Raw genomic sequence first — 25145 nt, 5'->3', positions numbered from 1 at the left:
ACAGATTTATGAGCTATAGAATTAATCAGAGTCATGGACTAAGATGGATGTACATGAATATTTGCCACAAAGTTATTTATAACAGCAAAGACTTAGAAGCAACCCTCATATCCAAATATAGAGACTGGTTAAACAAATAATGGTACATCTACACATTGTAATTCTATGTAGTCATTAAAAATCATAAATCCTCAGAATGTCCTGTGAAATGGGAAAATGCTCACAATCTAATGTTAAAAAATATAGCAGGATATAACTTTGCATGAACTAAATTGTACTAATTTAAAGCAATACTGGAATTCTGAGTCATTATTTTTGGGTAGTGAGATTATGGGTTATTTAAACTTCTATTTAAATATATTTTTGAATTTTCAAATTCCTGTAATTAATATGTATCACTTTTATAATCAGGAAGAAAATGCTATAAAAGGAAAAAATGTAAATGACTCATTCCCAGGGCTGTGAGGGGTGTGTAGCTTCTGCCTCAGGTTCTGATAGAATAGGGAGGTGTTTTTGAGGGGTGTGTTGCCCCTGACTGTGGGGACTGAGGGGCTGTGTGTGGCCTGTAGAGATGAACACTGGCTCGGGGATGTTTGGGCACAGGTGGCACCAGGTGTGGCGGACGGCCCTGCAGCAGCCTGGCTTGGCTGGAAATGCAGGTCAAGAGGAACAGGAACCTCGTGAACTTGAAGGGGGTGGCTGTGTGTTCCTTCCCTATTACTACACATCAAATTAACCCCAAACTTAGCAACGAAAAATAACAATAAACATTATCATTCCACAGATTACAGGAATTAAGAATTTGATTTAGTTAGGTGGTTCTGGCTCAGTGTCTCTTGTGAGGTTACTGTGAAGGTATCAGCTGAGGTCACAGGCATCTGAAGGCTTGGCTGGGGCTGGAAGGTCCACTTCCAAAGTGACTTACTCAGCTGCCTGGCACATTGGGACTGGCTGTTGGCAGGAATCCTTTGTTCCTTGCTACATGGACCTCTTCATGGGCTTGTTGAATATCCTTATACCTTGGCAGCTGGTTTCCCGTAGAGCGAATGATCCAAGAAAGCCACACCTTTTATGACCAAACTTAGAGGGCATACACTATTATTACCACATACCTGTTGGTGACACTGGTGAGCCCTATTCAGTGTGGGAGGGCAGTGGGCGAGGGTAGGCATACAAAGAGAAAGGGCCATCTTTGAGGCTGGCTACTACAGTGGACACTTGCTATTCAAAGTAGTGAGTAAGGCTCCAGAGCTTGGTTAATGCACATGGCCAGGCATCCTGGACTGGTGGTGGGCTTGAGGGTCTGTTTTGCAGAGTGGGAACTGACTTTCTGGGCTGCATGGAGGCTGCTAAGCCACCAGGAGCCGCCAGGCAGGGTTTGGGAGTTGGAAAGTGGATGTATAGATGAGGGTTTTTTCCTTTTGAAACTAGGTGGCTTACTCTGTTTATAACACTGGTGTCACATGCTGGGGGCCCAGGTATTGGTCACTGGTATTATAACCTTGCATCCTGGATGGTTTAGATCAGCACGATGTAACTTTATTCCTCATAAATCCTTGAAATAGCTGCAAAATATGAACATCATAGCATTCAAATTGCCTCTTGTGTGGAAACCTGCTCTACACAGAGATCATATCAGACCACATGTCCAGATTTATGGCTTTGAAAATATGGTCATTGTGGGCTTCTGGTCAAGGTGGCAGTGTAAGCAGACATGGCTTGCCTTTTTGCACAATCACATCAAATTTACAACTAAAATAGAACAGCCATCACTCAGACCGGTCAGAAATCAAGTTGAATGATAGGAGGGGCACAGACACAAAATAGGCGGGTCCCTCCACCCATATGTGGTAAATAAAAAACTGGGGAGGGATATCTTGGGAGTGAGGAGTCCCAGACCCACACAAGGTCTCCCCAGCCCAGGGTTCCAGTGCCAGGAAGGTAAGTCCCCACAATTTCTGGCTGCAAAAACCAGTGGGGATTGAGTCAGTGGAAGATACTGATGGAATCCCAAGCAGCTCCTCTTAAAGAACCAAAAGATGGACTCATCAACTCAGACTTACTCTGTCTGGGCTCTGGTGCCAGGGTGGCAACTTGAGGGGCACCAGCGGTATGCAGGGGGAGGCTGAGGTGTCTGGCATTGTCCCTTTTCTAGGCCCTCCCCCCAGAGAGCTGGCAGGCTGGTGCCGTATCTGAGACTCCATCAATCTGGCTAAGACTGACATGCCAGAGACTTGGGTACACCCAAGCTGCTTTTCCATACGAATGGCTGAACTTGGCTCATGCTTCACAACTTCCTAAATTCTCTCAAACAAGCAACAGCTGGCCTCAGTGAGTCCCAGACCTGGCACTAGCAGCAGCCAAATTATATTCACATCTTGGCTTTGCCTGGGAATCTCCAAGCCTGGCACAAGTAGCAGACACCTCAGATTGTTTTATAGCTCAGGCAGGGTGGCCCCGGCCAAAACATAGGTAGGGGCCGATCTTGGCTTGCACCACTGGGCAAACCCCAGGGGCCAGCACACCCAGTGGACAGCTACAGAACACATCAGAGCACCACCACCCTGTCCCCACACATCTGATCCTCCACAGAGGGTAGAGGGTGGGGGTTTGTGGTCAGTGGACACAGCCAATCCTTACAGCTGACTGTCCTGGGTACATCCCTCCCACTGACCTGCCAACAGCAATCAAGGCTCAACTACAAGAGAAGGATGTACTCAGCCCACATGGAGGGCCCACCTCAAGTACCCAGCTTGGGTGATAGGGAAGGCTGTGGCACTGGACCCTACAAGACACTTGCTACATTAGGCCATGCTACCGAGACATGGAATCAAAGCAGCTCTACTTAATACATGGAAACAAACACAAGGAGGCTGCCAAAATGAGGAGACAAAGAAACATAGCCCAAGTTAGAAAACAGATCAAAACTCCAGAAAAAGAACTAAACAAAATAGAGATTAGCAGTCTATCAGATGCGGGCTTCAAAACACTGGTTGCCTAAGGAACTTAGTGAGGACCTCCACAGCATTGAAAAGATCCAGTCAGAAATGAAGGACACACTAATTGAAATAAAGAACAATTCACAGGAAACAACAGTAGAGTGGGTGAAGCTGTGAAAGAAATCAATGATTTGGAACATAAGGAAGCAAAAAACAACCAATCAGAACAAGAAGAACTTGTTAGGGAAAAGAATCCCCCAAAATGAGGACAGTAGTAAGCATTGTCTGGGACAACTTCAAGAGGTCCAGCATTCACATCGTGGGGGTACCAGAGGGAGAAGAGAGAGAGAAAGAAATTGGAAATAAAATATTTGAAAAATAATGAAAGAAGACTTCTTTAATTTGGTGAAGGAGATAGACATGCAAGTCCAGAAAGCACAGAGAATCCCAAACAAGATGGATGCAAGGAGGCCCACTCCAAGACCTATCCTAATTAAAATGTGAAAGATTAAATATAAAGAGAGAATCTTAAAAGCTGCAAGAGAAAAGAAGTTAGTTACTTACAGGGGAGTTCCCATAAGACTGTCAGCTGATTTCTTAAAAGAAACTTTACAGGGTAGAATGAATTGGCAAGAAATATTCAAAGTGACAAGAAGCAGGGAACTACAGCCAAGATTGCTCTACCCAGCAAAGATATCATTTTAGAATTGAAGGGCAGATATTCCCAGACAAGAAAAACTAATGGAGTTCATTATCACCAAACAATTATTATAGGAAATGTTAAAGGGACTTATTTAAGAAAAAGAAGATCAAAACTATGAACAATAAGATGACAAAAAATACAGATCTATCAACAACTCAATTTAAACAACTAAGCAAAGAAGAAGAACAGAGACAGAATCATAGATATGGAGAATATTTTGATAGTTGCCTAATAGGAAGGCATAGGGGAGTGGGTGAAGAGGTGAGGGAATTAAGAAGTACAAATAGATATCACAGAATAACTATGGGGTTGTAAATTATAGTATAGGAAATGGAATAGCCCATAACTTGTACTCATGACCCATGGACATGAACAATGGTAGGGGGATTGCCTGAGGGAGTGGGGCGTGCTGGGTAGAGGGAGGCAAAGGGGGAAAATTAGGACAACTGTAATAGCATAATCAATAAAATATAATTAGAGAAGAGAAAATGGCTCTTGTGGACCTAGGTTTTCCCAGTGCTTGTCAAATCTACCTGGTTACTCAGTTCACAGTCAAAACAGAAATGAGAGCAGAAGGCCAGTTCTCAGTCTGTCTTAGTTTGATTTGCTAGGAGCAAAATCTGTCCCCAGTTTGCCCCCATAGTGAGTTTATTCATTGTAAGGCCACAGATCTGTTTTAAACCATCAGTCCTCAGGGTGCCCCACTATTAACATGACTCTAATATCATTTCCACACAGCGTCTTTGATTCCCAGTTTAAATTTTGGAGAGGGAAGATGACAGGCTCAACCTAGTGTAGGGATTGGTTTCTCTAGAGTCAAGGGTTCATCTCTGGTCTAATCAGCTATGGCCATGGCTTGTATCCCATGGTAATTAGTGATACTTTCTCTTGGCTCTGGGTGCAGTTAGACGAAGCAGGGAAAGGAGGGAAGTTAGGCATCTTTATTTTACGTCCCTGGGAGAGAGGACTTGGGAAGTAGTGTATCTACACCTGGGCCAGCAAAGGATTGTGGCCTCAGGGAAGGCAGCTAGTGGGCAGCAGACTTCAGAGAAAGGGTGTTGCGTGGAGACGGGGTCCTGTAAAAACAAGGCTAAGCCAGTCCTTTAAGAAATTAGGGGTAAGGTGTGGCTTGGTCACAGGGCCAAGATAAAATAGCAGTTATTTGAAATAGGATTCAAAGTAAGAGGATGTTTAGTTTGAGAGTCAAATGGTGCTGAGCCTTCTGATCTTAATTCTTCCTAAGTAGAACCAAGATTGGTCTCTGGACCTGGTAGGGCTCAGTCAAAGGGGTTCATTCAGCTCTGGTTCTAGAGAAGAAAGGAAAGGAGGAATAGAAGACCAGCCAGGACAACACAAATGTGAAATGATGGATCAGATAGGACTGGCTAGTGGGAACTGTCTGTTATTCTGATCATTAAGCCAACTGGAGCAGGTCAATTAGATGTAAATCATTGCTCAGAGATTGACTTGTCTACAGTCGATCTGATTCATCACACAAACCTGAGTACTCTCTGAGATACCAAAGCCTTCTCCTTGATGCCAGTAAAGGTCACAGGCAGCACACTAACCCGTGTTAACCAAAAGCCAGAAAGAGCTAAATGGAATAGATACTGTGCATTGGGTTGGAGCTCATTATCAGGCTTTTCGAGAAGACTGTATTGATGAACAGATCACCCCAAAAGGTTTCCTTTCCTCTTCTTCAGCCAAAAAGGATATTAAAAAAATAAGAGGCAAAAAGATATTTAAAAAGACAAGAAAATATTAGCACAGCAGCAGGAGATAAGATCAACACATGCTACTTACAGTAATAGCTCACGCTCTTTTTCCCTAATGTACCATGCTTCGGTAGGCACAGGGATTGCCGTGAAACACACAGTGGTGTGCTGTTTGCTCTTATCGTCTTGTTTCTTTTGTCTTCAGTAAACGTGGCATTGTTTATAGTTTCTGGGAGAGAGCTGTCACTGTCTAGTGTTTGAGAAGGGCTTTCCTGTGGCTGCGTGGCCTCATATCAACACACTGGGGGGTGAAAGAAGACTGGGCTCTTTTGTCGTTTCCACGATGACATATGCACTGACTCTGGAGACTGTGGTATCTGAGGGTGGCTGGGCTCCCCAGTTGGCTGTGGCTCCCAGGGGAATGAAGGTCTTTTTCTTTGGGGTAACGCTAGTCTTCTAGAGCCCTGCTGGTTCAAGTCATCTAATGCAACACTTGTAGGTTTTCTCCTTCTTTGGGAATCGGTAAGGCTGTTTGCCAGATATTTCTGACTGTCTACCTTGTTGGTCCTCTCATGAAAGGTTAGGACCATACAGATATTTATAACCAGAATTGTGAGGGGAGGTAACAAGTGAGGTTTCCAGCCTGGAGTAGTCAGTTGTTGGTGCTAGACCCTCCAAGTTCACAGTAGTGGCTGCTCCATCAGCCTGGGTCCCTAAATAATGATGGTTACCTCCCTCTGTTCACCTGAAATGGACTGTCAGAAGAATATACTTTATTGTTTTAAATTACTGAAATTTGGGGGTTTTGTTTGTTTATTATTACAACATAATCTGACTATCCTGACCGATATGAGGTCTGTCCAGAAGGTATCCAGCCATGTAATATGAAATATTAGAGACATTTATTGAAGAAGATACAAGAAACATTGCACACAGGACGATGATGCCTCAGTCCCCTTCAAAATAGGCACCTTGGGACCTCACACAGTTCTTCTAATCACCATCAACTACCCCATCGTATTTACCTGAATCTCATCAACAGTCTGAAATCTTTTCCCTTTCAAAGGTGATTTTAGTTTTTGGAAATGTCAGAAATCATAGGGCACCAAATCTGAGTTGTAGTGGGGCTGAGTCACCTGGGTGATTTGATGTTTCACCAAAAAATTCTGCATGAGATGAGATGCATGAGCAGGTGTATTGTCGTGATGAAGCTGCCGATCACCAGTTGCCCATGGCTGTGGCCTTCTGAATCATCCAGATAGTTCCTGCAGAGGAATGTTCAAACTTAGCACAAAATTTGATGCAAATTTGTTGCTCTACTCACTCAGTCATTTTGAATGTGAAAGCCACACAGTACACGTGTTCAGTCAACAGCATCTCAAACCCCCACACTGAAACTCACTGTTCACGCATGCACATTCCAGTCAACTCTCTTTGGCTGCCAGGTTACATTGATGTCATGCATACCGTTCTTGTTATATTAACAATGGCTGGACTTTTCCCGGACAGACCTTGTATTCTTTATCAAATTCTATTACTATAGGAGTCAAATTCTATTATTATACAAGCCACTATAAGTTATTTGTAAAAACAAAAAAACCACCCATAATTCCACCACCCCAAGAAATCTATTTTTCAATGTTTTCCTCCACTTTATTTTTTATATTTGTAATATTTACTTGTAGCCTAAGCGTGAATTCAATATTGTATCCTGGTTTATTTAATTTAATTTTTTCAAGGCCTTGTGTGGTTTTATTCACCACAGTATCTCTCCTCAGCACCTTATGCAAAGCCAAGAGCACAGTAGGTACCTAATAAATAATGGGTGAATTAATAACTATAACTACTTTCTTCTTAGCATGATGATTATTAGAAGATACCTTATGCATGACCGGTCAGCAACTGCAGAATATAGATTTAGAGTTCAGATTTGTCTAGTGGAATTTGACAGCATGAAGTTTTTAGTTGGATATCCAGGTTCAAATAATTTAACAAATTTTGTTACCTATGTTGTTTCGTTGTTGGAAAGTTGCCCTCTTTGAGCTTTTGTTTGAGATCTGTAAAATAGAGGAGATACTATTACGTTCCCTCATAGTGTTATTGTGAATATGAAATGTGATAATACATAATTATTTTGAAATTGCTGGCCCCTTAATAAGTGTACAAGACATGTTTGCTATTACTTTTTCTCAATCTTTCAGTCTCTATTTCCCCCATTTGCTTTTAACTGCACTCTCTCATTTCCCTTCCTCTAGATGGCAATGATAGAAGATAGAGCTGTCAAAATTATAGCTATCAGCGTGAGGGGAAGGCCTTATTTGTTCCAGCAGGATGTGTAAATTTGGGGGGAAAGAATCACTGGTTTGAATTCTAGCTCTGTTATTTACTTGTTTTTTGACCTTGGGCAGATTATTTTGCCTCTCTGAGCCTTAACTGTTTCATCTCTGTAATGGAAATAATAATGTATAACTTCCCCCAGAAGGCAACAGTGTGATGTGGCATGCATGCACACAAACACACACACTCACTCCTACAGAAACATTTGTACAGTGATTGATAGACTTTATTAATGTTCACTCCTGTCTCCTTATTTAAATTAACAAAAAGGGAACATTTTTGAGATTTGGTGTGATATCATCTACAGGAAGAAGCACTTGACTTTCCTTGGGGAAAATTTGAGAGAATTTAGAAAAGCATGAGAATTAATCAAGACCCCTGCATTTACTGGGTGCAAACACAGTGCAATAAGTGGTCTAGAATATTATCCTGAAGAATGTAAAAATCCTGGCTACTCTTCTGAAGTTTCAAGTCTCTGCAGCCCCCTAGTGGCCATTGATTGTAGCAGAAGATCTGTAGTTACTGACAATTTGAATTTATAGTTATGGAGTCAGTTTGACTTAGAACAAGAATTATATAGAGAATAGGGGATGGAGTGAGGAGTGAAAAGGCCTAAATTTTAGTTTTTTTAGAAAACATTTTAGCCCTGGCTGGTATAGCTCAGTGGATTGGTGTTTGGGTGCGCAGTCCTGGCTCCCTCTCCTTAGAAATATTTAATTTTAAATGGAAAATTATTTTTTTATTATTGTGCATCCCAGCAAAACTTGATGAAAATCCAAATACATAAGCTCACATACTAGCAAAGTTATCAGTGTCTATACCCTTTCCTTACTCTTCTCTTTCTCTTCCTTCTTCCCTTCCATCCTCCACCTAGGTAGGAGCATAATTTCTTCTTAGGTCGAATTAGTCTTAGCCCTTAAACTTTAAGAGCCAGTGTACCCAGCTTGAGTTTCAGGAAGAGGCCAGTTGCCTATCAAACGAACAGTTGCCAAACAGAGCAGAAAGCAAGTCATTCTTCGAACCAATCACTTTTTTTGTTGTTGTTATTTGGTCTTCCAGTTGCTAAAGGCAATATACCACAATGCTCGAAAGAGTCCCGCTTGGAAGAGCAGGGACCCTGCTTGGCCACCACATCCTGTGGGTCAGTGGCAAGTTACTGAGTGCAACCTTTTGAGGCTCAGTGAGGGAAATTCAATTGAACATGGCTCTGACTCCACAAGGAAACTCCTCTGCTACCTGGCAGCTATTGGGCTCCTGAAGGGAGGATCTTGCCTTATTTTTAACTCCTACAGTTAGCACAAGATCTGACAATTGAGCTTTAAGAGGAAGGAACACAGATCAATTTGTGTCAACTGAAGGTTGTAGTTTTGTCTCTGGTTCTAGTGAATCACTTGTTATAAGCACAGCCATTATCTGAGTTCTGAGTAGGCAGCTGGGAGAGAGATGAAGGGAAAGAGAAACCAGAGGTGCAGGTGAGTAAAAAAAATGGCCAGTGGTTCTGAACTCTCAAGATTGTGAGGAAGAGTATCAGATCATTATTCCTTCCAGCTAAGTCACCTCTAGATCTTCTTGACCTGTCACTCAAAGTTGGGTCTGGTGGTAAGGTAGAGCAGTGGTTAGGTGCACATGAGTATGACTATGTGAGCTTGGGAGCCATGTATGACTATGTGATCCACAGAAAATCAATTAAGATTAATGTAACTGAATTCCTAATCTTTAAAACTGGAATTTAAAATATTTACCTTGTGGAGACTGAAGGAGGTGACACATGCAAGTACTATTCTGAGAAAACGCAGCGGGGAGGCCAGGCCTGAAAACTACATTTATTCTGTTACATTTATTGTAGCAGAACTGCGATATCACTGCCACTTCCCATCCACAGCCCTGCCAACTTTCCCTTTGTAGATGGAAGACCGCAAGGTTCCCAGAAATGCGTTCAAATAATAGAAGAGTCAGAGAAGAGTTTCTCAGGGTCCTAATCCAAGCTTTTCTCGGATTTGGCAATGTGGCCCAGCCCCTTCTTATCCCTGTCTTCCTAATCCTAGCCTCCAGTTTTATTCCAGAACCTGATTTTCCCCAAATCGGACCCATTTAATTTCTTAAATGCATAATTAGGGAGAGTGCTTGATTGCAAAGGCCTCTTCCATCCTCCCATTTATCTAAAACAAGCTCTGGTTCACACTGCAGAGAAATAGGGCAGGGAATCTGGTAGAGGAGGAAGGAAGGAGAAGGGGGAGTGGTGGAGGGAGGGCGGGACAGGCTCTGTGCTTTTCTCAATGAATGCCGAGGCCTCTGCAGATTTGCATAGGAGCCGACATAGCCGCACCATTGGTTGGCAGATGCGAGAGGGGCGGGGCAGGCCTGCGTGGGTTTGGCTGTGGTAGGAGTCGGCTTTGGAGTACCACCCCCGCCGAGTCCCCGCCCCCACGAGGCGCGCGCTCGCGGCTCTGCCAGCTAGCAGCGAGTGGCGGGCGCCCAGGCAGATGCGATCTGGCGGCTCCAGGGGACGGCAGCGGCGGTAGCATCTGGCACTTCCTGCCGCCGCTGTCTAGAGGGTAGCAGGGCACTGCGGCACCTTGTGGCAGCCCTCCGGCCAGCCTACCCGAAGCCGTGAGGGCTGCCGATGCGTGAGGACAGGGCAGCAAAATTTCGGGCTCTCCTGCCCTGAATGCTTTCACTCCGCTGCTGCCGCTGGGGCTGCCTCGGTGGTTCCTGAGAACTCTTAAGAGACTGGAGGAGAGCGAGGACGCTACAGCAAACTTGCGCCTAAGCCTTCCTTTCACAGTGCTGGGGCTCGGCTCGATCCAATCCAGAAGTTTAGCAAGCGGTGCAATCCGAAGAATTCCCGCAGCAGAGGGTCACAGGAAGGTTCTCGTGAAGCAGTCCTGCCCTCGCCACCGCTTACCTCCTGAAGAAGGGGTGAGAAGCTCGAAGGAGCTGAAGGGAGTGCAGCGACCGTCCAGAACAGCAGACAACAGCTAGGGGCACCGTTTCCAGCCGAAAAGTTGTGGAGGATTGGAGGCCGATCCAGAGCAGCGGACAAACCACAGCTCAGGCCACAGGGGACAGGAGAGGACGGCACCCAATTGCCACCTCCCTACAACCTTAGTAGTTCTTCTTGTTCGGAGCAAGAGCACGGCGAGCGAGTTACAGACTGGAGCGCGGCGCACCGGAGGCACTGGGTCCCAGCTGCTGAGCCCAGTGCTCCTCCTCAGCGTCTCCTGACACGCCCCTGAGCTTCCAGCTCCGCTTCATTGAGACTCCCGCTGGCCTCCTTGCTGTTGGAGGAAAGCGAGAGAATCAGTCGAGTGCGCGAACAGTTCTCCAGCGGTCAGGTGGAAGGAGCTGAGCTGTTGGTGACCAAAGACTGTTTGGAACCACTACCCATTTGGGAGCGAAGGGCAAGGCTGGATTCGGGAGAGCCGGGAGCACATTATAAATAACCTTTCTGTGGCGGGATGGCAGCCATAGGACTCCTATGGCTGCTGCCGCCTCTGTATTCAGCAGCAGCCTTGGGCCCTGGGACCGAGACCGGGACTGGGACCGGCCAGCGCGTGGGCTCACCGGCAGCTGGGCCAGCGCTGCAGCCCCGAGAGCCGCTTAGCTACTCACGCCTGCAGAGGAAGAGCCTGGCGGTGGACTTTGTGGTGCCCTCGCTCTTCCGTGTCTATGCTCGGGAGCTGCTCCTGCCGCCGCCTTCCCCCTCGCAGGCAAGGGATGGCCGGCCGGAGGCGCGCGGCTCGCTGGCTCTAGATTGCGCCCCATTGCTTAGGCTGGTGGGGCCACCACCGGGAGTCTCCTGGACAGGGGGCACCAGCTCACCAGATCCAGCACAGACGCTGTCCAGGGTGCTGAAGGGCGGCTCAGTTCGCAAGCTCCGACGGGCCAAGCAGCTGGTGCTAGAGTTGGGAGAGGAGGCTATCCTTGAGGGCTGCGTTGGGCCCCCAGAGGAGGCGACTGCAGGGCTGCTCCAGTTCAACCTTAGTGAGCTGTTCAGCTGGTGGATTCGCCACGGCGAGGGTCGGCTGAGGATCCGCCTGATGCCTGAGAAGAAGGCATCGGAAGTAGGCAGAGAGGGAAAGCTGTCAGCTGCGATCCGTGCCTCCCAGCCCCGCCTTTTCTTCCAGATCTTTGGGACCTGGGGTGAGCAGCTTCCGCCTTAGCTTGTCGGGATTTGTTTTTTTTTTAGACATCAATTTGCAACCATTGTCAACTAACTCCCTTTTCCAAAACCCCAGTCTCTGGTTTTTAGCCCCCTTTTCTCCTTCTGCAAACCTTTCCCCCCAGTTAGACCGTATTTTCTTATTTTCTCCATGAAGGCAGTCATTCCCCAAGGGTCTTCCTTCCTCTTCAGCAACCATATTGGGAGAAAAGTTTTCTGCTCTTGGCAGAATGCCTCCTCCCAACTTACACAGGGTCCCAGCCCAAACTGGATGCCCTTCTTTGGAGTCTTGTGTGGCAGTTGAAATACCTCTATTATTTCTGTGGTTCAAGTTTAGTTTTAGATCTCAAAACTATTGCCCATCTTCCCTTCCTCTAGTTCCTCTTCCTGTCCACCACAAGTTTGGGTAATGCTGTACACTTTCTCAGGGAATATAGAATTCCTCGTCACATTGAACTCCACCCAGCTGTTTCCTTCAAATGTTGGGTTACCCAGGGATTGCCTCTTCTTCATTCATTCACCCTACCCCAAGCCCAGTCTGCTCTCTACTTTTAAACTCTTGTTATTCCTCTCAGATGTTGCTGGGACAGTGCCAGAGGAACTACGGGACAGGGCACAGGAGGGAGATGTGAAGAGAGGGAGTAAAGTTGCCAAGATTGTCTTCCTTTGAGGAGTCACTGTGGAGTCAGGGAGAGAATGGTTGATTTCGGCTTCTTCCCCTGCCCCCTTTTCTCCAACTCTTATCTTGAATGTCTGCAGCAGCAGCGCTGGAGGACTGTCTCTGGCAGGCCTGTTTCACTGCGGTTCTCTCTGCTGGAGACTCCTGAAATGAGGTTTCTGTTTCATTTACTCTCTCATTTGCTTCCCATATTCACTGAGTTGTGTGTGTGTGTGTGTGTGTGTGTGTGTGTGTGTGTATAGGCACTTACTTCTTTCTCTTCCCATAGTATCTTTTGACTAGATAACCAGGTGGTTTTGAAAGGCTATTTCTCTTGTAAGACCACTGGGGAAGGACTGGTGAATAAAATATATGGTGTAAATGAATGAGAAAGCACAGAAAGGAAACCATGCCTTTAAAAAGCCCACACCAATTCCTTTGAGCAAACCCAGCATCTTTTATGTCATTCTTATCTTCAGAAATAAATGAAATTCTTATGCTCCACTGGTTACTAATGTCTAGTATTAATTGGATGAAAAGCATGAAAAAAACCCACTGTAGAGGTACAAGTATCTCCCATGCTTGTCCCAACACACACACACACACATGCTCCCCACATATACCCAGTGCTCTCATGCAGCAGGGATATTCAGAAGCTGAGGCTCCTGAGTCATCGTGCAGTAAGCATATGGGTATGTGGTCCCCAAGCAAAAACAGAGTCTGGATGCATATTTTAGCATTAACATCAGTGGCACTGACATCTAAAGTGACCCCTTAGTGCTCAGTGCTGGAATATATATTAATGCACAGTAAAAGGCAGGGTCTGCCTTCTGTGAACTGAGATAGGAGACCAATATTGTTGTCTCACCACAAATACTTTTGTAAAGAACAGCTGTGTTTTAATGTAATCGTGGCTTCTATGGTTTATACATACAACATTCTCTTTTAGTGCCTAATGTTTTTGTAATGGATATAAAAATGACTTCTCTGGGAATGTGGATTTTTTCCCTCCACTTTCAAGTCCATGAGCATTTCTAGAGCTTTCCCATCATCTCTTCTAAATGACCATAGGCCCTAGCAGTCTAGATCAGTTTTTGTTAGATGTTGGTGACAGGCAAAATGGGTTCTTTCTGCAGCCCCGAACTTGCCTATTATAAACAGGCAGGTTGCATGAAGTTATTAGAGGGTGTCTCTGAAGAGTCCCATGCTTAATGCGTTTGAAGAATGTATTGTAGTTGAGCCTCAGATAAGAGATGAAGCTGATGAGTGGGAGGTTTCACAGAGCTTCAAGAACTGCTCTGATACTGAGAGTGGGGAAGCACTGCGAGCATCCCAAGTCCTCCCTCAGCAGTGCAGTCTGTTTGGCAGCTGGACCAAGCCCGTATGCATCATTTGACACATCTAGCAATGCTGGTTTCAGAAAGAGCCAGGATTCTGCCATTAAAAAGCTAGAAATTTTGGCCAAGCATTTTTCAGCAGGATTGGGATCAAATGATAATTGATAGAACCAAATAAGACACTAAGTATAACTGGATGAGTTCCCCATGACCTCTAGGGAGACAGACAGCTTATTGAAAAGCACTTTGGGCCTTGTGGTGATCACACTTGGAACAGGTTGCACTCTCCAGCTCCAAAGCATATGCTGTCTTCAGTTAGGCAGCTGGCCATGCAGGACTAAGCTCTTACCACTGCCTCGCAGCCTCATTCAGATACAGTCCCCACGAAAGACCTCTCCATGGAGCGAGTGGACACATCCTGCTATATCATGTTTCATGTTTGGGGCAACATATATCATTGTGGTTTTGTTCATTTTCTCACATGAAGATTTAAGCTTAGGTTTTCACGCTTGGATTGATTTTACTATTTATCATGTTTGAGGAGAGGAGTTTATTCATTTTATATAGGCCGTGATTTATAGAAGAGACATTTAACTCCTCTGTGACATAGAATCTTCAAGTATAAAAAGGGAAAATAGGCACAACTCAGTTTATGTCTCCCTGCTTCTGCCCAAATGACTGGTGGTCTGGTTTTGAGGGGCAGAATGATGAGGTTGTCTGTGGGGAGGGAAGAGGAGAGGATGGGTGTCCTGCCACCCCTATGATAAGGGAGCTAGAGTAGCCCATTTGTCTGACTGAAAATAGCTTCCTGAATCTAAGTGGGATCATGACTAGGGATGGGATAAAATACCCTGTCAGGACAAAGCAGTATCTTCGTATTGATTGTGGTTTGGGTTGTCTGAGAGGACAGAAGGATTTCTGTGATGCCTTATAACACATGACATGCTAATGTTTTTTCTGTGTGGATTTCTTTGATCTCACAAATGGGATCAGTACTTCAAAGTCAGAGGTGGGTCCCCAGAGCATCCATTCGTTGAGAAGAGGTAGACAATTGCTGGGACTGTACTGATGGTAGTGCTCCATCAGCCCAGACCTCAGAAAGAGGTCTGCCTGGAGGCTACCACATTGCTCACAGCTGCACTCTGTAGCCTGATTTGTAGATGTTTTTACATCTTGCATCTGCAAGATGACTTGTGGTGGGGTAGGAGGGCCTATTTCCTGGTAAGTACTCCCCTTCTTCCCACTCCAGGAAAGGGGATACATGACTAGGGGCTTTATGTGTACTGTGGAGAGGCCTGAGCAATTTAAAGTAGATGTGTGCAATCTAATACACCTGACTCTTGACCTCACACATCTATCAGTCCCTTCCCATTTCATTTCCGGAGAGGACAAAGAGAGTGAAGGAAGACAGAGGAAATTGGAGCTCTCAGAAGGGATATCAGTTGTTGGAAGCGAATCGGGAGAGATGGAACTAGTTCAGAGAAGACCAGAGAGCTGATTTAAGAGTTGAAGGGACCGATTTGTGATGAAAGATGAAAAGAATTAAATAGATATGGCTGGGCCGAGTGGTGCTGAAGAGGAAGGTATGGTAGCAACCTATAGATCTCTGAAGAGGGAGAGGGGCAGCAAAGGGGGGGGAGTGGCCATGGAAGTAACAGAATGATGCTTTCAGAAGGAAACTTCAGCTTGGGTATCAGGGACACCTTATTTTCTGAAATTGATACTCCCTTACGAGGGACTAGAATTCCAAGGGAGCAAAGAGTCAGGTGAGATGTGGGTCAGACAAGCCATGGAGTTCATAATTAATCAGTTCTATGCTTTCAGATGTTGAGAAGCCGTAATAGACAGGAGAGCTGGGATGGCGAACAGTGTCAGGAATCAGGATCCTTTGGGATACAACTTTATTTTCTGTTTTATTTCTTAATTTTTATTTTTTTAATTTTCAATTATAGTCGACGTGCAATATTCTATTAGTTTCAGGGGTACAACACAGTGATTAGACATCTTGGGATATAACTCTTGAGAGCCTTTCAGTATTGGTGTTTCCAGGGGAAAAGGAAAATAATTGCATATGTATCTTGAAGTTGGTAGGAAGTGTTTACAAGAAGGTTGTTAATGAAAAAAGTATTTTGAAATTACTGGGTTTATTCTTCTCTGCCCCCAGATTAAACGCAGAGTATTTCTCTAGGGCGTTGTTTGTATGTCCGGTGTGGGGAGGCACGCTGAGCAAAGCGTTTAGCTGCACCTGTGGGTGTGCGCATCACTAAGTCATCGGGCAGGGCAGAAGGTGCCCGCGTCTGGAGAAGATGAGCTCAGTTCTAGACTTGGTGGTTTCACACTGGCCACCTGAACACCCTTTGCAATGCCGGGAGTATACGTGGCTGTTTGAAAGAAGAAGTTCATCTAAATCCAATTGATCCTTTCACAAATGTACAAAAAGGAAAAGGAGGAGGAAAACTCATAAGGGGTTTGTGTGTCAGGAGGAAAGTGTTATCATTAGTAAAAATGAATCTTTATAAGGAAGTTTATCTGCTGAAGGTCAGGAGGGACTAGCCTGCAGGGAAAAGGGAGGGAGAATTGGATCAGCAGAAGTTGCAGTCCCTTGCCACTCTGTGGATTATTGCTTGATAAATTCACTTCATGGGAATTTGCCCAGCTTGACTTCCTAGGAGACCTTTAGCCTTTATGATCATTATTAATGTCCTGTTATGGGACTTTACAATTTATAAAGCATTTTCACATTTATTATGTTTACCAATCCTGCAGTAGGCAGGGCAAGTAATTGTTTTCTTTTTAAATGGAGTAACTGAAATCTAGATGTTTGATAACACTTTTCCCAAGTTATACAGGTAGAAAGTGGTAGACCTGGAAACTTGTAATTTATGTACCAAGAGGTTATGAGATGCTGGGTGCTGTGCCAGGCACTGACTAGGACCACAGACCTCCTTTTGTCCAGAGGAGGGCTTTTTCCACTAAGGGAATCATCCCAAGGTACAGATTATAAACAACCAAGATGTAAATAAATGAAAACCTTTATTTTATCTTTGTTATAAAGCCATGAAACAAACATTTGGTGTTCCATAGCCATGACTTAGAAAAGTTTCTTAAAATATCTGAGTCCCAGTTTCATTATTAGAAAAAAAATGGGAACAGTTTCTGTCTGAAGGTGTTGTCATAGAGGTTAAATTAGATGATATGTATAAAAACTTCACCCAGTAAAATACACATAATAATGTACCCCATCAATATGAACCACGTGGCTTTCCCTGGGAGGAGCAGCACCCGGTGTGGCATGTACATTTCGGTCTATTCCAATGGTGCCATCTGGAGTTGTGCAGTCCCTGTCTGTGGCCGCAGGTGGCAACCCTGGTAGCAGCACTTGTGAGACTGTGGGTTTCCCATGCAACTAACTTGTAATTCCTAACAGATGAGAGGTGGGCTCCGGTGGAAATGGAGAGAGTGACCAGAGAGGAAGTTCCTATTTCCTTGCTATGGGAGGCCTGTCTTCCCCAGAAGTGTGGCTGAGGAGGATTGAGGTGTGGTATTTCATTAACTTTCATCAATTTGTGTCCTCATATTCACAGTCCAGTTCTTTTTCGTCTAACGGAAGAAACCACGCCTTAACTTTATAAAAGTATGAAATCTAATACCGAGGAAGAAGAAGACAGAGGGATTACAGAGGAGTAGTTTTCAGGTAGTGGGTCCTCCCTGAGAGTGACCTATGTAGTTCAAGCCCCTCCACGCCCAGATAAGTGCCGGGCCACTGGCCTCTGGAGACTCCTTTGTTGTAATTAGCTGGAGCTGTGTCCTTTTCTTACACTCCTAGCCTCATCATTCATTGTCAAGTGGAAGGCAGGAAAGAGCGATGGGAAGTACCAACTGGTTAATGGACATGAGCCCATTAAGAGCAGTTAAACCTTTGAGATTCCATGGGAACACCTGGCTCAAGGATCTGAGTGGGAGGCTGCCTCAGGAAAGTGCTGCAACCTGAAAGGAGCTGTGAAACAGCATCCACACAGCATTTTATAGGTGGTGTTTTTTTTTATGAGCCATAGCTGAGTGATTGCCTCCCAAAGAAGCATCATCTCTGCTTGGAAGTAGACAAAGAATAGGGAGAACTGGCGAGAATGATTTTAGGTGTCCAGGAGTCACACGGAGAGAACTGTGAACAAAGCTGTCAGGAGCCCTAGGGATGCCTTCTTCCTTAGAGACATTGTGTGTCCTCTGGGCCCGAAGGTGGCCAGTGTTTCTTAATCCATTGGTGACCTGGCTCTTTTACACTGGCTGTTCTTCACACAGGTGTGAAGAAGGAGAAGTTAAAAGGAGGTTTCGGCCTGGCAGTGAGGTAGTGATCAGGTAGGAGCTATGCCAGAACCGTGTTTGCTGAGCCACATTTTTCAGCATAACTTCTTTTTACTTCAGTCAGTCTTGTGATGGATTTTCCAGCTGGGCTGTTTTGAGCTTGGGTTTTTTCCCAGGGGAATACTGTCGGAATCCCTTGGTGATATAATGTAGGCATTCCAGAAAGTGGGAGGGTTCAGACTGGACAGAAGGAGAACTCCCTGGGGGCGGATACGCCCATCCCTTACCTTTGTGGTTAGGGACAGCAGGTGCACGCAGAGGTCAGAATTCTCTGGAGTAAGAAAAGGGCCAAAGGGGGGCAGCTAACCAAAGGAAAATTGAAGCCATTGACTATCGTTTTCTTTTCCTCTTATTTATCTTTTATTCCGTTTTCCCTGGCATGTGGTTCATGAGGGTAGGCACGGGCAGGTCCACTTTAGAGATCCTTTCCACACTCTCAGCCTAGATCATTGAAGTGAGTGTTCTGTGGCAGAGAAGACATGAGATTAGGAGACAGAAGATTTAGATTCTCTTATGATATTTGCTTTATATTTGCTTTGAAATCTTGTGAAACTCCCTTATTCTTGTTGAGCCTCTGGGTCTTGGTCCCCAAAGGAGGTAATACAAAACTTGTCTTGACTACCTCATGGAATCTCTATGAGCATTACATCGGATAACTTATGTGCAATGCTTCAGTCTGGATTACACACACACACACACACACACACACACACACACACAAATATGTAAGGCAGTAGAGAAAAGAATATACAAGATCATAAGAAGCACTGAGAGTCTATGGTTTCAACCAACCCTTGGCTGTAGGAGCAGCAGTATAAAGGCCCCAGACTTTGAGGCAGGTCTTGGGGTTCAGTTAACAGCTCAGTAGTCCTGAAAGGGGGTTGTGTGTCCCCTCTCCAAGGTTTCTCAAAATGTGAGGGTTTTTTTTTCCCCACTAGAGTCAATTTTCTCAATTCCAGACTTTTCTAGAAATGAGTCTCTGGTAGTGGGACATAAGAACTTGCATTTTAACATTAGAAAATGATTTTTTAAAAAATGAGGGATGACAAATATACTCAATTGCGTTGAATGCATTAATCTGGGTACAGTTTGATGAGAATTCACATGTGCAGAATCCATATAATCACTGCTCAGACAAAGATACACAGCATTTCTAGCATCTCAGAAAGTTCCCTTCTGTCATTTTCTAGTCTGTATCTCCTTGTTCCCAAGGTAACATCCTTCTGATCTCCATGTCATCAGTTAGTGCTGCTTGGTTTTGAACTTCACGTAAGTGGAACCGTATCACTTGTTCAGGCTTCTTTTACTCAACATACTTCTGTGGGCTTCGTCAGTGTTGTTGTGTGTACCAGTATTCTTTCTTTTTTTTTTTTTTTTCAAATTATGGTGTTGTAGTCCTTTATGTGAATATAACACAATTTATTTTTCCATTTTCCTACCAAGGATTAGATTTATGGAAAAGTAAATCTAAAGGAGTCTATTCCAATAATGGGTAGCATAAGTCTTAGATGTGGGGTTGGAGCCCCCATTTACTGGCCCAAGGCTCTTTATTTTCTTGTCTTTGAACTTCAGTGTTCTTATTTGTAAAGTGAGAAAAATAACACCAGTCTTCCAGGGTTATTGTGCTAATTAAATGGGATGAGCATGTAGCAGTCCCTGACACACAGGTGGTGTTCAACACTGTTAGTTTTCCCTCAGTTCTTGATGATATTGTTTTCCCCTTCATGTCCAGAATGGAGACTTCGGAAACTTCCTGAAGCAGGGAAGGGGAACTTACTTAGGAGTGAGATCATTAACTCAGAGAGGTAAAAGTAATAATGAAGGACCAAGTAAATTACATGTAATAATTTTTAATAAGTGCTTTTATTAAAACTTAATGCAATAATTTTAATAAAATATGAACATTTTCACACCTTCAAAATTAACAACAAAGATAAACTATTCAATAAACAAACAAACAAACAAACAAACAAACAAAACCTCTTTGGTCTTATATCCAGATAAATGAAAGAAGAGAGAAAACCTCATGCCTTAGGGCAGCTCTGGGCTTGCATGAGGCCCTCGGGCTGTGATGAGGCCAAGGCTGCTCCCCGGGCCTCGCTGGATTCCACTTGGCCCAGAGGCCAAGGCAGTTGGGGACTTCTTACCATGCCCTCTGCAGCCCTGCCTGTGCCTTCTGTCATTGGACAGGCCCACTGGACCCTGGATGCTTTAGTTGCCATGTACCTGGAGCATTGGTTTGGCAGCTGAACTGGGTTGTTTTCCAGATTTTGGTACATGTTAGTTCCTCTTTGGCACTGGAGCCGTTCGGATGTGTGGAGCAGGCTTTACTATTAATGATATGTGGTACTGGCATGGGACTCTGATAAAAGATAACAAGAACAAATTACCCAGTAGCAGCTAGAGACATTTCCATTTTTCAGTCTTGTTTTCCTCCGGGGACAGCTGACCCTGGCACTTGGGTGTTCCCCTGTGTCTGAATTACTACAGGATAGCTCTTGGAGCAGCACCCCTACTTTCTGTCATTATCTACCCCCTAATGAAAGGAATTATGTACTGGCCTCAATTAGCCTTGGAGTTCACTTTTAATTGGGGAGCATTACTTGGATGGTATGCTGTCACGGGTTCCTGTGATCCATCTGTCTGACTACCTGTTTATTTTTCTACAATTATGTGGACTCTAATATATGATACTGTCTAGCCCACCAGGACAAGGGAGATGATGCTTTGATTGGCGTTAAGTCCCCAGCACTGAGGTTTCGTGAAAACAGCAAGCAGTGGCTTAGTGGCTTCAGTGCAGTGATGCTGGGCGTGCTGAGCCTGGTGGGAGTGAGCACTGGTCAGACCACGCCCTGTTACACTGTCCTGGCTGCTGCGGGAGCCCATGTGACTCACCAGGTTTACAGTCTAGACATCCACAGACATGAGGATTGGTGGGATAAATTTTCCTCCAACCGAACAATAGGACTGGTGGTACTTTCAGGGATTGTCCTCGGGCTCTTGTGGAAAGCAAAGAGGACAGATGAAACAAAGAAAAATACAGATAGTAGAACAGAAAATGAGCAAATGGAGTTTACCTAGGAATTTTTAAATCAAACTTTTACAAAATGCTCTCAGGCCATGTTGCTACATAATTAGATTTGAATAAGAGTCTTACACTATGTGAAAGAGTTAAGAATCTGGAGATGAAGACTTAGAGCATATTTGCCTGGATTTAAGTTCAAGTATTTACTAGAAAATTTTTTCCTCTGTCACAGGAACCTGGGACTCTTCAGGATTTGAGATGACCTTGAGTGTTTAAGCTGATGTGATCTGCTCATTATAATTCTCACCTGTAGTTATGGGAATTGTATGAGTTTTGGCTTTAAAAGAAACCTGACATGTATCTTCCCTAGATTAATGTCTATAAAAAAATAGACTGTCTTTAGGGAAAAATAAAAGCTACCACAGACAGTTGGGGCTTATCGGTCTTTATTATGACCTTTACTCACTGCCGAAAGCTGTATGTAATTCAGAAAACTATTCTGTTTTATATATATATATATATTAGGAGAATTTAAGTAAGTAAAAAAATTTTCCTACTCTAACCATATAAAATAAAGAGGAAAAAGATGTGGAGGAGACAGAAAAAGATGGTCAGAGAAACAACCACATTTAAGAAAGAGACAAAAACGACGAGAATAACAGAGATACAAGTGGAGAACAGAGGAACGTGAAAGGAGAGGCAACCCAGGAACGTAGAAGGCAAGAATGATCTCCGCACTGAGATGAATAGATACAAACAAAGAGACCAAAAGAGTGACAAAACGAGGACGGGGGAGACGAGGACGGGGGAGACGAGGGCGGGAGGAGTGAGGGGACATTCGGTTATTTTCATGTGGAATGATTCTGACCTGGTGTCAAAAATCTGCGCTCCAGTTCCACGGTCAACATGATATGATGGTATTTTCAGTTCCGTTGAAGTATAACTCACATATAATGCACCCATTTTAAGCACACCACTTGATTTGTGTAATAAACATGCACCTGTGCACCCACCACTCCAGTTAGGATGTGGAACGTTTCCGACGATCCCCAGAAGATCCTTCTCGATTTTCACAGTGAACCCTCTACACTTCCTGTTTTAGGCAACTTTTGATTTGATTCCTATCGCAATAGATTAGTTTTGTCTGTTTTGCAGGTTCATGTAAATCATACAGCATAGACTCTTGTGTCTTGCCTCTTTCATTTAGAAAATACTTTTATTTGTGTTGTGTGTATTAGTAGTTTATTTCTCTTTATTGCTGAATAGTATTTCACTGTATGAAAATACCACACTTTTTTAATCCGCTCATCTGTGGATGGACATCTGTTTTCAACCTGGGGCTCTCGTGAATAAAGCTGTTGTCAGCATTTTGTGTACAAATCATTTGTAGACGTATGTTGTCAGTTCTCTTAAATCTATTATGGAATTGCCAGGCTGTATGGTGAATGTATGTTTGACTTTATAAGAAATGAAAAACTGCTTTTTTTGAGTAGTTGTACCACATTATACTCCCCACAGTAACTTGTGAGAGTTACCACATCTGTGCACCACGTCCATGGGAATCCTTCATATTGGACAAGTCTAGGAGTGTCTCATGGTTTTAATGGATCTTTCTTTGTATGGGTTGTCTAATATTGCACAGGAAATCAGCCTAAAACTTAGGGGCTCAAAGCAACAACAACAGTAATACTGTATTCTCTTTTATTGTTCCTGTGAGTTAGGAATTCTGGGACAGCTTACTGGGTAGCTTTGCGTGGCCTCTCACGAGACCACAGTCGGATACCAGCCACAGTCATCTTAAAGCCTGACCGAGGCTGCAGGGCAGCTCACAACGTGCCCTGCTCATGTGCCTGGCCGCTTGTGGGAGGTCTCAGTTCTGCAGGTGGTTCTCTCTGCAAGGCTGCCGGACCATCTCGTGGCACAGTGTCTGGCTGCCCTCACAGTGAGCATCTATTGAGATGGTCGTATCATTTTTCTCTCTTCTTTTTTGTGAATAGGATGAATTTTAGAGTTTGATTTTTTAAATGCTGAATTAACTGTACATTCCCAGTATAGACCCCACGTGGTCATGATGTATTATCCTTTTTATACATTGGTGAATCAGCTCACTACTATCTCACTGAGGATTTCTGCATCTTCTATTCATAAGTATTATTGGTCTGTAGTTTTCTTGTCTTGCTTTTTGACAGGTTTTAGGGTCCGGGTAATGCTAGGCTCACAAAGTGAGTTGGTAAGTACTCCCTTTTCTCATTTTCATGGAAGAGAATTGTAATTTTTTTCTTTCTTGAATTTTTATTGAGTAGAATTTGCCACTGAAGTCATCTTGGCCTCTTAAGATGGTCTTTGTTGGGAAGTTTCAAATTTCCAATTGGATTTATTTTGTAACAACTATAGGATTATTCAGATTATTTATTTCTTTTAAAGTGAACTGTAGTAGTTTGTGTCCTTTAAGAATTTGGTTCATTTCATCTAAGTTGTAGGACTAATACAGGTTAAGTTGTTTGTAATATACTCTTCTTATTTTTTATGTCTGTAGGGTCAATAGTGATGTTCCTTCTTTTGTACTTGATACTGGTAATTTACATCATCTCTCCCTGTTCTTTGTGATAATTCTGGCTAAAGGTTTACCAGTTTTATTGTTTTTTTTTTTTTAAAAACAGCTTTATATGATACCAATTTCTTCTTTTTTAAAATTTTGATTTCATTGGTTTCTGCTCTTATTATCTTTCATTTTGTTTGGCTTGAGTTTAATTTGCTCTTCTTGTTTCTATTTTCTTAAGGTGAAAGCTTAGATAATTAATTTAACACCTTCCTTCTTTTTCTAGTATAAGCATGTAATGCAAAAATTTCTCCTAATAACTGTTTTAGCTGCGTTGTAAAAATTTCATTACGTTGTAATGGAATTTCATTTATATTCAATTAAAATAATTTCTAATTTTCCATTTGGCTTTCTCTTTGACTCATGGTTATTCATGTGTGTTTTAGTTCAGGATATTAGGGCATTTTCCAATAATCCTTCTCTTAACTGATTCCTAGTTTAATTCTGATATTATCTGAGAACATACTCAGTTTGATTTCAGTTATTTACAAATGTTTAAGGTTTATTTTATGGCCCAGAGTACAGCCCATCTTGCTGAATGTTTTGTGTACACTTGAAAAGAACATATTTTCTGCTGTTGTTGAGTGGAGTGTTCCATCAATGCCAATTAGGTCAGTTTGGTTAATAACGTTGGACAGGCCTTTTGTGTCCTTACTGATTTCCTGTCTGTCACGTGTATTACCAATAGAGGAGTGCTAAAGGCTCCAAGTCTCGTGTTTACTGTTTTTCCTTGTAATTCTGTCAAATTTTCCTTCATGTATTTTGAATTATTGGGTGCCTGCACATTTAGAATTGAGTCTTCTCTTGATGATTTGACTAACTTATTATTGTGTAATATCTCTTTTCATCCCTGGTGATATTCATATTTTGAAGTTTGATATTAATTTTGCCACTCAGGGTTTTTTTTGATTAGTGCTTATTTGGCATATTTATTTCATACTTTTACTTTATGTCTTTATTTAAAGTGAGTTTATCATAGAAAACATGTAATTGGATCTTGTGTGATTTTTTAAAAATTCAGTTTTATTTATTCGTTTAGTTGAACTTTTGGGTGACATTGGTTAATAAAGTCACGTAGGTTTCAGGTGTGCAGTTCTACAGCACATCATCTGTGTGGTGTACCTGTGTCCACCAGCACATGTCAAGTCTCCTTCCACCACTGTTTGTACTCCCTTCACTTTCTTCTCCCTCCCCCTTAAGAACTTAATTTTATAATCTTTGTCTTTTACTTGATCTGTTAAGCACTAGTATTTAATGCTATAATCAATATGTGTTTTTGTCTACCATTTTATTATTTGGGTTTTTTTT

General features: G+C 43.4%; 1 protein-coding gene and 1 pseudogene across 1 annotated transcript in view; both read left to right on the top strand.

Annotated features, from left to right (window-relative positions):
- Nucleotides 1–11017: 11017 nt before the first annotated feature.
- The window catches only part of ALK (ALK receptor tyrosine kinase), a 634712-nt gene continuing 620584 nt past the window's right edge, over nucleotides 11018–25145 (top strand). Inside the window, exon 1 of the mRNA XM_037146752.2 lies at nucleotides 11018–11837. Coding sequence (XP_037002647.2) covers nucleotides 11153–11837 — 685 coding nt within the window. The 5' untranslated portion in view covers nucleotides 11018–11152. The remainder of the gene's footprint in view (nucleotides 11838–25145) is intronic.
- LOC119050423 (4-hydroxybenzoate polyprenyltransferase, mitochondrial-like) lies at nucleotides 20285–21294 on the top strand (annotated as a pseudogene).

This window comes from Artibeus jamaicensis, unplaced genomic scaffold (assembly GCF_021234435.1).
Source record: "Artibeus jamaicensis isolate MK-2021 breed Jamaican fruit bat unplaced genomic scaffold, CSHL_Jam_final contig_465, whole genome shotgun sequence".
Taxonomy (NCBI): Eukaryota; Metazoa; Chordata; class Mammalia; order Chiroptera; family Phyllostomidae; genus Artibeus; species Artibeus jamaicensis.
Note: the sequence above shows the minus strand (reverse complement) of the source record. Positions and strands in the feature narration are given on the sequence as shown.